The 12,353-nt window shown below is 39.9% G+C and overlaps 1 protein-coding gene across 1 annotated transcript; it reads left to right on the top strand.

Moving 5' to 3' along the window:
- The first annotated feature begins 275 nt into the window (after positions 1 to 275).
- ATP6V1G3 (ATPase H+ transporting V1 subunit G3) lies at positions 276 to 11,305 on the top strand. The gene is made up of 3 exons (XM_054286162.1): positions 276 to 357; positions 7,620 to 7,720; positions 10,924 to 11,305. The coding sequence occupies exons 1-3, from the start codon at positions 276 to 278 to the stop codon at positions 11,095 to 11,097; spliced, it is 357 nt and encodes a 118-aa protein (XP_054142137.1). The 3' UTR covers positions 11,098 to 11,305.
- The last annotated feature ends 1,048 nt before the right edge of the window (positions 11,306 to 12,353 follow it).

The raw sequence follows: 12,353 nt of genomic DNA, 5'->3' as shown, positions 1-12,353 counted from the left end.
TTTTTTGCCCCAATGTGTTAATCAGAGACTTCAAGTTCTCTGTGACCCTGAGGAGAGGAGGACATTCCCTTCAGCCTCACTGCTGTGTTTTTCTGACTGCACTCCCAGGCCTGTGTGCCCAGCAGCAATCCAGGCACAGCCAGCTGGATTGGTACAATCTGGAAGCTTGTTGCAATAACACACAGAACAAAAAACACAAGGAAGAGCCTGGCAGCTGTATAAAACTCCCTCTGAGCTCCAGTCTCCACAGAAGTTCACCAGCCCCAGCAAGCAGCATGACCAGCCAGTCTCAGGGAATCCAGCAGCTTTTGCAGGCAGAAAAACGTGCCAAGGACAAACTGGAGGAAGCCAAAAAAAGTAAGTAGTTGGCCTGGTTTTACTGTACTTCTCAAGTGCAAGCCCTTCAGAATAACAGTAGCTCACAGAAAAAGATTATTTCATCTGTATACATGCACTAGTGCTGTGCCTTGACTGCAGCCAGGCACTTACTCAAACCTGAATTTTCAGAGTTTGCTTAAAATCTCCTGTGCTTGTATCTACGTGTACATGTGCCTTATTACATTAAAAAATGTTTTCTTTGTTATATTCATCCTGTCAGCCGCATTTGTTTTTCCTTTATCTCAGTGTTGTTAATGCCATTACTGCCTTGCTATTTAAATTAAAATCTTACATGCCTTTGGCTGCCAGCTCTGGAGGACTAGACTCCAAACCCTTTACTTTTCTTAATAGGTTCTGCTAAGATTTTTTGGTCTTCCTCCTTACTTGCAAAATCCAGTAACTTGTCTCCTAATTGAAGCTGGGCTTCAAAAAATTATATGAAAACTAAGAGGAGACTTCAACACTCTGATAGTAATCAAAGTCACAGTAAAACCGTGAGCACTCTCAGTACTGTAATAGATCATTCACAGAAGTTTTATTACATGGTACAAGCAATTATTCTCCTGAGTGCAGTACAACCACATGAGTCATTGACCTGCACTAGCACTGGAACATTAATGCTGTTTTCTGGAGTGATCTTGCTTCAGAAACCAGCAGCAGAATACAAAGAAAATGGATGTCAATGATGTCATGTGGAGCAAGAGCACAATTAAAGGAATATTGTTTTCCGTGGAGAAATGGAAGCTAAACAGAATAATTTGTATAGTTTCCCTATCCCTTCTGCATGTGAATCAGCATTGTTGTATGCTCATTAATCTTTAGTGTGATGTATCAATTTGAACAGCAGCACACAAAAATAAACAGAAAAGCAAGTCCCCTCCCTAAGCACCCAGGCACTGCCTGTGCCTTGCAGACAGTAGAGATTAAAGCAAATCCTCCCACCTTCATAAAACAGAACTCTCAGGCAGAAACCTGAAGGCAAGGGATAGTTAAGTAGTGTTTTGACCTCTTCCACAGCCAAGCTAGGAGCTCTGGGAGGGATGGTTTTTCCCTTCTCATGTAGGGCAAAGGAAACACTGCCCCTCAAATCAAGAGAGCACACTACCTAGAAAGCCACAGCCTCAGTGGAAGGAGTTTGGCCAGAACACAGACTACAGAATCAGGTCTTAGCTTGAAGTGGATTACTTTTGGGTTTGGAGGGGGTTTTTGGTGGCTTTAATTTGATTTGTGTTTGTTTTTAAACCAGAAGAGTCACTTTAGCTTTTTCTACAACAGTCATTTAAAAAGGATAAATCCATAAATTAAGAAACTCCAAAAATGAAAAGAGCAATTATAACATAAAATTGATGATCAAAGATGAATGTCTTGCAGAATCCAGACACAGTTATGGGTGCATTTACTCTACTCTGCAAAAGACACATTCCCTTGTCACCACCTCAGCCTCAGTTGGAGTGCTTGTGATAAAAACAGGATTTCTTACAGATAAAGTATCTTCAGACCCTTCTGAGTCAGAAACTTGAATTAAACCACTACCAGTGTTTACCTCAACACTAACACACCAGTAGGAGTTATTAACCAGCTACAGAAAAACAGCTATTAAGAATTTTGCTATCAGTAAAATTATTCAGAGTAAAAATATATCATCACTATGGCTTTCTTTTCTATTACTTTTAAGATCATAATTTTTTGCATTTATAAAAATTATTAAGGAAAATTAAAATTTCAATACACAAATTTCAACATAACAAAACAACCCAGTGACTGTGAGGTAGCAACAGACTGCCCAGAGGCTGGGGAATCTCCATTCTCAGAGACATTCAAAACCCACCGGATATGGCCCCAATCAAGCTGCCCTTGCTTCCATCAGGAAGTGTGTCCTATGGACTCCTTCCAGCCTCAGCACTTCAGTGTGATTCCATGAAAAACCTCAAGAATTTCCAAAATTAGTTGATCAAGGGCAAACAGTTTAAATAAACCCACCCTGGATTTTGTTCCAAACCAAGTGTTAAAGGTAATCTGTAGGCAATCAGCATAAATATACCTGGACAACCATTATATTCAACATTGAAAGAAGCTTGCAGTGAAGCTACAAAACAAACTGCCCATGTTGTCCCTGATTAAAGTATTTTCATAGCACTGTCACTACACCACCTTAGATAACTATGCCAGCATAAGTTAAATACTGTGGGACAAGGGCAAAAGGGATTATTTTAGAGACAAGTCTGGCTATTCTAAGTTGGAGTTACTTCAGCAGTGTCTTCCCCACATTGATTCTGCAGTTAGATCAAAACAAAGGATTGCAGAGTTTGTCTCTGAGCATAAAAGCTAAGCTGAAAAGCAATACATGAAATGCAACAGATCTGTGCAGTGCAGTTGGCTGACCTGTGCACACTCAGCTGGGTGGAACAAGGAGGGAGGTGCTGCTTCACCCCAGCATGGGCAGCTCAGATCCACCTGGCTCCAGCTGGGATCAGCAGCTGCTGCTCAGGGCCTGCTCTGCAGCTCTGGGCTGCCAGGGAAGCGCTGAGCCCTCCCAGCCCTGTGACCTCGTCTGTCACCCCAAGCAGGCATTGCACAACACCACTGCACCGTGGGTCTGGCTGCTGTGCTGGCACTGGGACAGCAGCTGGCAGCTTCTTCCTGGGACACACCAGGAAAAGGCATTTGCAAGGAAATGGGACTAGCAAAACTACCCTGATGCAAAGCCTTCCGTGTTTACAGTTGATACTCACATAACCAATCAAAATGTAGTGTGAACACACATAATATTGTGTATAAACAGTTAATGGGCCTAGCTTTTGCTGACATATGTGCAGTTGTTAGTAATGCAAAAACCACTTGAAATAACTGAAAAAATCAGTGAATAAAATTATATTGATACACACAAAACAAAAAAAATATGATGCTAAAGATCCTCTACACGTGCTTTTTCTTACTTCTTGCTCAATACCCTTTTTCTGGCATGATATCATTAGCTGATACAATTTATACCTGAAAAATTGTTAATATTTGAAATAATTAATTAAATGAACATGTGCAAGGCTGAAATTATTAGATTGATTAAACACAAGCCAAACCAGTCTGCAATCCTTTGACAATTTGAACATGGTGCTGCTTTATCTATCATTTTTACTTTAAGCACAGTTTAGATCCCAGAAATAACTGAGCATTGTCAGTGCCAAGACATCAATTCCTGAAAATCCTTTTGGGTAAAACAAGGGAAACAAATGTGTCATGAACACTGGGCTTAGCAAAACTTGTTCTCCTATAGATTTTTATATATTCCCTTGAATTTCTCATGCCTAATAAAAAGAAAACTCAGATGAAAGATTATAAAAAAACAAATTAAAACCAAATGTTAATCAAAATAAGATATTGTAAACAGAATTATATCCATGGCACTCTCTTGGACAATATCCAAGACATATTTTATCTACTGAGAAAGCTATACATAATGCTCAGCTGCCTCTACTTTATTTTATTAAAAGTACAAAATCGTTTTCTCACAATGCACATCCCCAAATCCCATTTTCCAGACAATTTACCAAAGACAACTGAAATGGTTCTATTTTAAGAAAATATGATTAATTTTTGGCAGCTTCTTCAAACGACTTGATTTCTATGCAGAAATTCAGCTAGGAGCCTAGATGGTATGTTTGAAAACAAAACTCCAATTTTAGCATTGCAGTTTTTGGAAAGTAAGATAACTTAGTGTTTGAACAAATTAGAATGCAACATTTTTGCCTCCTACTGTCTTTCTTACAAGATCTAAAAAACTCCAACAACCTAAAAGACACCAGTTCTTGTGGATCTAACCAGAGCAAAGTGTTTAATGAACATCATAGAAATACCTAGAAAGAAGAATACAGCCTTTCTCTATGCTAATAACACCTTGCCATGTTAGGCAAGAAAATCCTGTACAGTGCTGACTGGTCACAGTAAGTTTTTTTAAATTTGGCCAATTTAACACAATGCCTAAAAATTTATAGGCTGTGGACAAGGAAACCAGGCATAGCACAGCTGCTTTGCTGCTCCCCATCTTCAAGGATGGAAGGAGGGACAGAGGGCCAGCAATCCTGGCTCCCACAGCATGACCTTTGTGGCAAAATATCTCTCCAAATCTGGGGTTTTCTGTACCTCACCTCTATGATCCTGAGGAAATGTCATAGGGCCAGGCTAGTTTGCCCATCCTCCAGCACTTCTTTCCCTCTTTTTGCATGATTTTGGCCGAATTTCAGTGCTCCACCACCCCCTTCAGTGCGTAAGGGTTGATTTCAGCTTGGCTGTGCTCTGCAGAGAACCAGCCCAGCAGATCAGTAAGGCTTTGAAAAGGCAGTCCTGTATTGCACAGCTACGGTAGCAGACAAGTGGTTAACAACAGACTGATTAATTAATTTTGGTTTGTCCCTAGTGGAACAGCAGGTTAAGCTCTAGTTTCTGCTTAACTTAATCAGGTGCAGCATATGCACCATCGCATATGTTGGCAGTTGCCGATTCTGTCCACAACGTTGTTGGACTAGCAGTAATTTACTCACAGCTTTTCCACTTAATTAAATAGGAAGCAGCAGGTTCCTGCTGTGCCAATCCTAAAGGCATCATGGAAAAATGAAATGGCTGCCACCCTCCAGTGACACCCTATGTATTGTGCTTACACCAGAGCACTGTCAAGAGCTGACACGTATGTGTGTATATATACACTCTTTGGTTCACTGTCTACATTGTCAGAGGCAACTGAACTGTTGTTTTATAGTTAATCTCTTTCCATTTTCTGCATTTAAATGGATATATTTATCTATCTGGTGGCCAAATATGCAACATATTTACTACAGATGGCCCCCCAGATGGAATTTGAAATTAAAATCCCACTGATTTTGAAATAATTTAATTTGCTATAGAGATCCAGTTCCTCAGCTGGTGAAATTGGCAAAGCTTCATCATAGTCATTCCCCCTGACTGCCAGCTCCAGAGAATCACCCCCCAGCTCCACTCCTACAAAGTGGAAACTCTACAAAAGGCTGATCAGCTCCAAATTTGGAGAGGAGAATAAGGGAAATTTCAAAATACAGACTTGAACCTGGTTCCAAATTTTGCTGTCCAGACTTATGTCAGGCTCTTACACAGATCTGTCAGTTCGCTCATCCTGGTCCAAACACTTCATACAGTGAGTGGCAGAAGCTGGGAGAAATCAGCCTTTTTCAAACAAATACAAACTCTGGAAAAGTACCCATTAGGTTTAGAACAGCCTGTCTCCCCTTCATACATAAGCACAGTGGCTCAAGGGAGAAGGACTCTGAGAAATATAATTTCCCCCACATGACAGCCCTGCACTGATGGACTGGGAGTCAATAAAGCTATCTAGTTCCTCAGTAGGCTGCTCCTTCCTGTAGAAAGCCTGTGTACATGCCACCCCCAAGGTTCTACAGTAAGCCAACAGTCCAGGAATCAAGACTTAAAAGGTAATTCCCATGTTGTGCATCTCTCTGCTTCTACTCACCCATCTGCAGATAATTATTTTGGAAGGAGCAATCAGCTGGAGAAGTAATTTCTTGCTGAATCAGGTATTTTACCCAGGCTTTTGCTGATTCTCAGATGTATTAAAACAGTCTTCCTCCCAAGCTTCAGCTTCCTCATTATGCCGTGTTCAGTGGGAGCAAGTTGCTATATGACATACCTGATAAGGCTTGAGAAGCCCAGCTCAGATGTAACCAAACCAGTGTAACAGCTTGGAGAAAGAAAATGAGAAATATTTATGTTTGTCTTCCTAGTCTAGACAGAGAATGTTTTGTAGGATTTCAGGAAAGGAGAAAAGGTATCTTTTTTCTTCTGTGCTTGAATTTAGAGCCTAAAAAAAAAAAAGTTCATATTGCTCAGTGGTGTTAAATAGGTTGTTATCATAAGTAAATAAATCAGTGTGCCACAAGAGATCAAGATGGCTCTTTCAGCTGCCTAGGCCGCCACTCTTACATTCTTGTGATATCCTAATTTAAGCAACTAAGCAATTTTTCAGCCACTGAAGATATTTCTCTTGTTAAGAAAAGGAAGCAACCGTATTCCTCCCACTCCTAAAATTCTAGCTGTACAGCAGAAAGAGACCCCAAAAATCAGCACCAGCTCAGGTATCAAGTATAGCATACCAACATTCCATGCAAGAGGTGTACACTTAGAAAATTACTGTTTCCTCACAAGGTAGTGCAGCAGAATCCTGAGGAGTTCCATGCAACTTTACTGACTTCATAAATGACAGAGAAGCCCACCGGGGTTTCATGACAAGCTTGCCAGCTCCTTCATGTAGAACCTTAAACATCATATTTCCATCAAACCATTTACTCTTGTTCTTTACATGACAACCCTACTAGATCCAGGAAGGATCTTATGTCCCGTCCTGCAGTGACTTACACGCTCTTGATTTGACAAGCCCATAGTGTTTTACCTAAAACAAACTATTCACAGCAAACAGAATTAGGTATGCGAGCAAGCCTGGTGAGGAGGAAGGCTCTAGTTTCCACTACACCCTGAAATGTCACTTTACAGATCTCCTTCTTGTTTAAAATGAAAAGCAAAAAAACATTTAATCCCTTTCATGGTTTCTGTGCACTGGCAAAGAATTGACCTTCTTTTCTTAGTCACCCACCTCTGCTTTTAACAAAGGTTAGTAGAAAAGAGTGGGGGAAGAAAGGACAAAGCTTGAAAGTTGCAACTCAGTTTGGTAGTGGTTAAGACATCTTGCATTGTTTTGGATATCTGCCAGCTCTAAGCAGAATCCAGTTGGTGTGGGATGAAGGGATTCTGGCAACCAATCAATACAGGAAATCTTACAGAATAACGTCTTTTCCCATCCGTGACAACTAAAATCTGTTATCTGGCTGTTACTATTGCTGATGAAGAAAAGATAGATATTTATTTAAACACCAAGCTGTCATTAGAAAAAAGGAATTTGTGTTGCAGAAAGATGTCTACTTGCAGAAAGACTTCTGTTGTCAATAAATCACAAAGCTCTTCACTTGAGGTGTGCTTCTGCACAAGAAGTTAGTCTTGCATGACCCCTTGCTTGCAGTCAAAAAGTATTCTGAATAAATCACTTTGTCTGTTTTGACCATTCTTGTGCAAATAAATCCAATGGACAAGACTTTCACCAAAGTCAGTGTTCTACTCTGGCAGCTAAAATATCTCTGATTTAGAGAGATTCATCTTTGGGGATACAGGGAAGGTATGAAATAAATGCCTCTTTCTTGCCCCTCTAGGAAAGGGTAAAAGGCTGAAGCAGGCCAAGGAAGAAGCCACAGCTGAGATAGACCACTACAGACTACAGAGGGAGAAGGAATTTAGAAACAAGGAAACAAACGTAAGTAAGAAACCTCTGTGTGTTCTTTTGTCTTACCAAACTGCTCAATGGTAAAGCAAATTGCTTCCAAGAGTATTACCTGGAGACTCGTGCAAACCAGTGTGGTCATACTGATTAAACACAGGATGTGTCATCTGCAGTGTCTATATGCTTCATTTGGACTTTTTCACAGGCTTTGAATGCATTTGTAGAAGAAATTGTGGACATTCACCACTAAAATGGTCCAGATTCCATATTTGGTTCGTGTTTATGCTTTGAAGATGTATGTCCCTTGAGGAAAAATACTTTTGGGTCCTTTTTCTATAACCACAGACAGATGTAGTTCCTGTCCTGAAACTGGAGGATTCAGTAACATGGATGTGTCAGTAAAAACAAAAGTTTAAAATGTTTCTTTCCATTTCTGTTCCACTTCAGCTGTCTCTTTTCATTACATATAAGACCACATCCCTTGTCAACTGAAGTCACCAAAACTTTAGAGGTTTTCACTGTTTCTATAGTCAAAGTGGTCTGACTTGATATTTTCCTATCTGAATAAAGCCATTTTATACATTTATGGCATCTTGCATTTTTCTCTAGTATTTCCATGAAATTCACAAACCATTCTCTTTTCACCAGGTGACTTCCTCCTACATTCTTGGTCTTGTTTTTTTCCTCCCAGGTTGTATCATGCAATGACAAAGAAAGTTTTGTGCAAAAGCAGGCACAAAAAGCAAAAAAAAAGCCAAAGAGGTCAAACAAAATCTGTTTTACCAACCTGTCATTTCAGTCACACTTCACATAAAACATTTTCTGGCAGGGATCTCAACCCTTAGGAACATCTATACACACACAGTATTGGTATCATACCCTGCCAACCCCCAGACACACTGTCACACAGGCAGGTCAGATAAAAATGTCTTAAGTGTACAGTTTCTGTTGTTTACTGACACCAAAGTAAAGTATAAATACCTCTAACATTTGTTCACCTTTTCAGTCAAGCCAGAGTTCTTGTTCTAGGTCTTGATAGCAGAAGAGTAAAGATGTTGCTTTTTTGTGAACTCCATTTTTTTCACCACAACCAAATTAAAGCTGCAGGAAAGGCCACTATTTGTTGATGGAAGGTTTCACATGAGCAGGACAGAGCACATATTGCTCCTCAAATGACAGCATGTTGTACAAGATACTTGCAGTCCTCCTCCATGTTCCCTGACCCCATTATGTCGAACATTCACCTTCCCAGACAAATGCCATCATTATTAACCTGTGTCTGGAGGCAGCCAGGAGCTCCAGCAAGGCAGTGTGGGGGGAGCTCTGATGCCTGGTTCAGTTTACTTTCTTGGGTATTTGGACGCAAGGATTTTTAATTCTCTTTCACAGTCTCCTCTAATGCCATCCTTCCTCATACCTTGCGTCACTTGTATCCAAACAGGAGGAAATTTTCTTATACTATGAGAGGCTTCATATCCATCCATAATTAAGAACAACAACAGAAAAATAAATATTGAGGTTAGAACGACAATACGCAAAATCTCTTTTCAAAACATGCAAAATTTTTTGCCTGAATCTCAAACTAGTTTTGTTTTTTCACTCATTGAGGTCACCTAACTCTAGAGATGTGCAGTCTAGTTCTGAATTTTCTTGTGGCTTCGGAGCCAATGTAATATTTTGGCAGCTTTGAAATGACACTAGCATAAAGCATGTACGGGAAAAATAAGGGAAAAACCTTCAAGGTCAGCAAAAATCATAAACCAAGCAGAGCATTGCCTGCATTCTGCAAGAAAAATGTCCTCAAATTCAGAAGCTGAAGAAGAGAGGGAAAACACATAGAAGTGTAAGGGTTTACTATCTCAAATGACAACATTAGCATGTGCCAAGAAAGCAGGTCTGCAGAGGCTCCTCTTAAAATTATAATTCTTTTCTTGAGACTTTTCAAAAGTATTTCATCGCTGGATAACATGCAACCATCTGGGATCTCTAGAAAGTTACTTTCCCCAGTGGAAAAATTCAGTTCCATAAATCTGGTGTAAGCTGTACAACCTTTCCCACATGCAACCCTTGCAACTTGTCTAAAAGTTATAATAAAATGTCAGCTAAAAATAGATATTATAGAAAACTGTAATCCTTTCCCAATACTTATTATTATGTCTACAACCTACATTTCTTCCAAACTGAAAAATGGTTTACGTGTGGATTACGGACAAATGTCTTACTATGTTGCCAGGTACTGATAAATGGAAAAGGGAAGGTAGCCTATGCAAAAGATGCTTTTCTTTCTTTTAAGGGCTAAGTTGGGCTGAAACCACATGGGAAATAGAGTCAATGACCCCTCCTTTGTTTCTGGTCATGCTCTAGGTACCCCACTAATATACCACAGGTTAGCTCCACCTGCTAGTCCACCCCAGAGAACCGTGGCAGAAACAAGAACAATGTGTTACTTATTCCTTTCTTACTCTGCCAGCTTGCAGAAATGTCTTCTTCTCTCCACATGGAATTCTTTAGCTGGAAATCAGTTTCTCTGCTGGTATCTGAAGGACTTTTCCATAAGGGAAGAATTCAAGGGATGTTGGGGCAGTGGGGGAGGAGGGAGCAAAGTCACAGATTTGGAACGTGTGCATCTGTTTATAACATAACCTTGCTAAAATGTTCAGTGAGTCCAGAGTCAATTAAATTCTAAGCGAATGTCCTGATACTTGCTGTGCCAGAAGCTGTCTGGTATTTCGCCAGATAAGAAAATGTAACATTAAAAGACCTTGTCTGAGGCCTGTTGAGGGTTATACATCACTAACTGCTGAAGACATTTCAAGTACTCTGAAACTGTAATTATGCATTTTCAGGAAGGCTTTTCCATGTTTGGTCCTTAGCTGCACTCACAGGCACTCTCAGTGAGGCCAAACGAAGGCACACAGTGATAGAACTTAGCTGCCTAGTCATTAAAATAGAAACCAAATGAAAATGAGCCATATAAAAGACAAAACATACACAATGTTTTTCCCACAGTGAGCTGGGAAACTTTCATTACATAGGGAGATTCCCATTGCTAATGAGCATATGAGAGTTGCCTTTAATCCTGTTTTTATGCCTCCGGTTGAACCCAGGTCAAACCCTCACGATTCAGAAGCACTATGATGTGTTTGTGTTATGTTTGTGCTACATGATGAAGAAAAGTACAATAAACATGGTTATATATAACCTCTCATTTTGCTCAGAGGTCTTCTGCTTTTCAGGTAATGGGCTCCCAAAGTAACCTCTCTGCCAAAATAGAAGAGCAAACAACAGAAGCCATCCGAAACCTCACAAGCAGCTACCACAAGAACATGGAGAGCATGATGAAAAAGCTCTTGAGCACAATATTTGACATCAGCCCTGAAATTCACCCAAACTTCAGACCTGCAGTTTAAGATTCATTGATGTGTTTGCAAAGCAAAGTAGCCTTCTTGCTTGATAAGCATAAATACTTTCTCATCTATTGTTTCTGTATGTGTGAGAAAAAAAGAGCACTGAAGCCAAAAGCTCACAATTTCACACAGGCTTTTGATGTGACAGGAATTATACAGGGTTTCACAAGCATTTGTTGGAATATTGTTTCCTGTGGCTAAGCCCCTGTCATTTAGGCAGGGACAAGTCAACAACAGCAAAATAAATGATTATTTGGCACCAGCAGGTTTTCAGTGTGAGTCTTTGTTCCTTTTGTCTTATAAAATGTTCTGTACTTGGATATTATGTTGCATAAAGTCTGTTTATCCTAATCTTTACTGCACTTCAAGTCATGTGAAGTAGAATATCACAAAAAACAAAAATGGAACATTTCTGTTTTTCTTGTGACACATGGAGTGGTCAGGTTATGGACCATACAGGAACATTTGATTTTGGTCAAAAATAATAGGTCAAAGCATTTTCAATTTTTCTATGCTAGCTTAAAGCAAAATGTAGTTAACTTGTACAAAACTATGCTTAAATCCATACTTAAATTATTATACTAAAATTTAACTGCACCACAAACTTTATATAGCTTTGTTAAATCTGAAAAATGAGAACAGGCATAATCATTATTTACAAAATTGCTATGGTGCAAGGGGCAGGCTAACACATGTATCATTTCCATACAGTTACCCTGAAAGCACAGGAACCCAAGGGCTCAAACTCTACACCAGTTATGCTAAATCCTGAATCCACAGGTTGTCCACCAGAAATCACATCAGCTACAGCTCATTTCCGTTGCCCTAAGCAACCTTGGGTAATACTTCTCTGTGCAGGAGCACAGATTTCCCTTGGAAAAAATTCTACTGAAGTTGTGAAAATACAATATGATCTGTGCTCTCAAGGTGAAGCCCGTTCAGTCTGATGGAAGGCACTGATCAAGTGGGGATCTGATACGCACCTGCACTGTGAGCTCCTTTAATGCCTTGTCTCCACTACAAAATTACACTAAATTAGAAGTTTGAGAAATGACAATGACTAGCAAACAGCAGCCATGATTTTCAGTCCATGTAGAGACAGAAATCATTTCCATTTCACAGCAGCTAGTCATAGGCAATCTCCTGTTCCAGCAAGGTTTACACAGTTGACGTGCTGTCATGTGTAAAATGACCGTAAAGCTGTAGTCAACCTAATGTCAGCAAACACGACTCCTCAAGGCTGTGCCTGGATACCACAT

Source organism: Melozone crissalis, unplaced genomic scaffold (assembly GCF_028551555.1).
Source record: "Melozone crissalis strain CALT ecotype California unplaced genomic scaffold, PUWL_Pcris_2 ptg000045l_1, whole genome shotgun sequence".
Lineage (NCBI taxonomy): Eukaryota > Metazoa > Chordata > Aves > Passeriformes > Passerellidae > Melozone > Melozone crissalis.
This window is presented reverse-complemented; position numbering and strand designations above follow the sequence as displayed.

What these genes read in the sequence shown, in the direction of transcription:
- ATP6V1G3 (XM_054286162.1), top strand. Translation starts at nt 276, where the DNA reads ATGACCAGCCAGTCTCAGGGAATCCAGCAGCTTTTGCAGGCAGAAAAA. An exon ending in ACTGGAGGAAGCCAAAAAAA is followed by an intron (nt 358 to 7,619) that starts GTAAGTAGTTGG and finishes TTGCCCCTCTAG; the next exon opens with GAAAGGGTAAAAGGCTGAAG. An exon ending in TTAGAAACAAGGAAACAAAC is followed by an intron (nt 7,721 to 10,923) that starts GTAAGTAAGAAA and finishes TCTGCTTTTCAG; the next exon opens with GTAATGGGCTCCCAAAGTAA.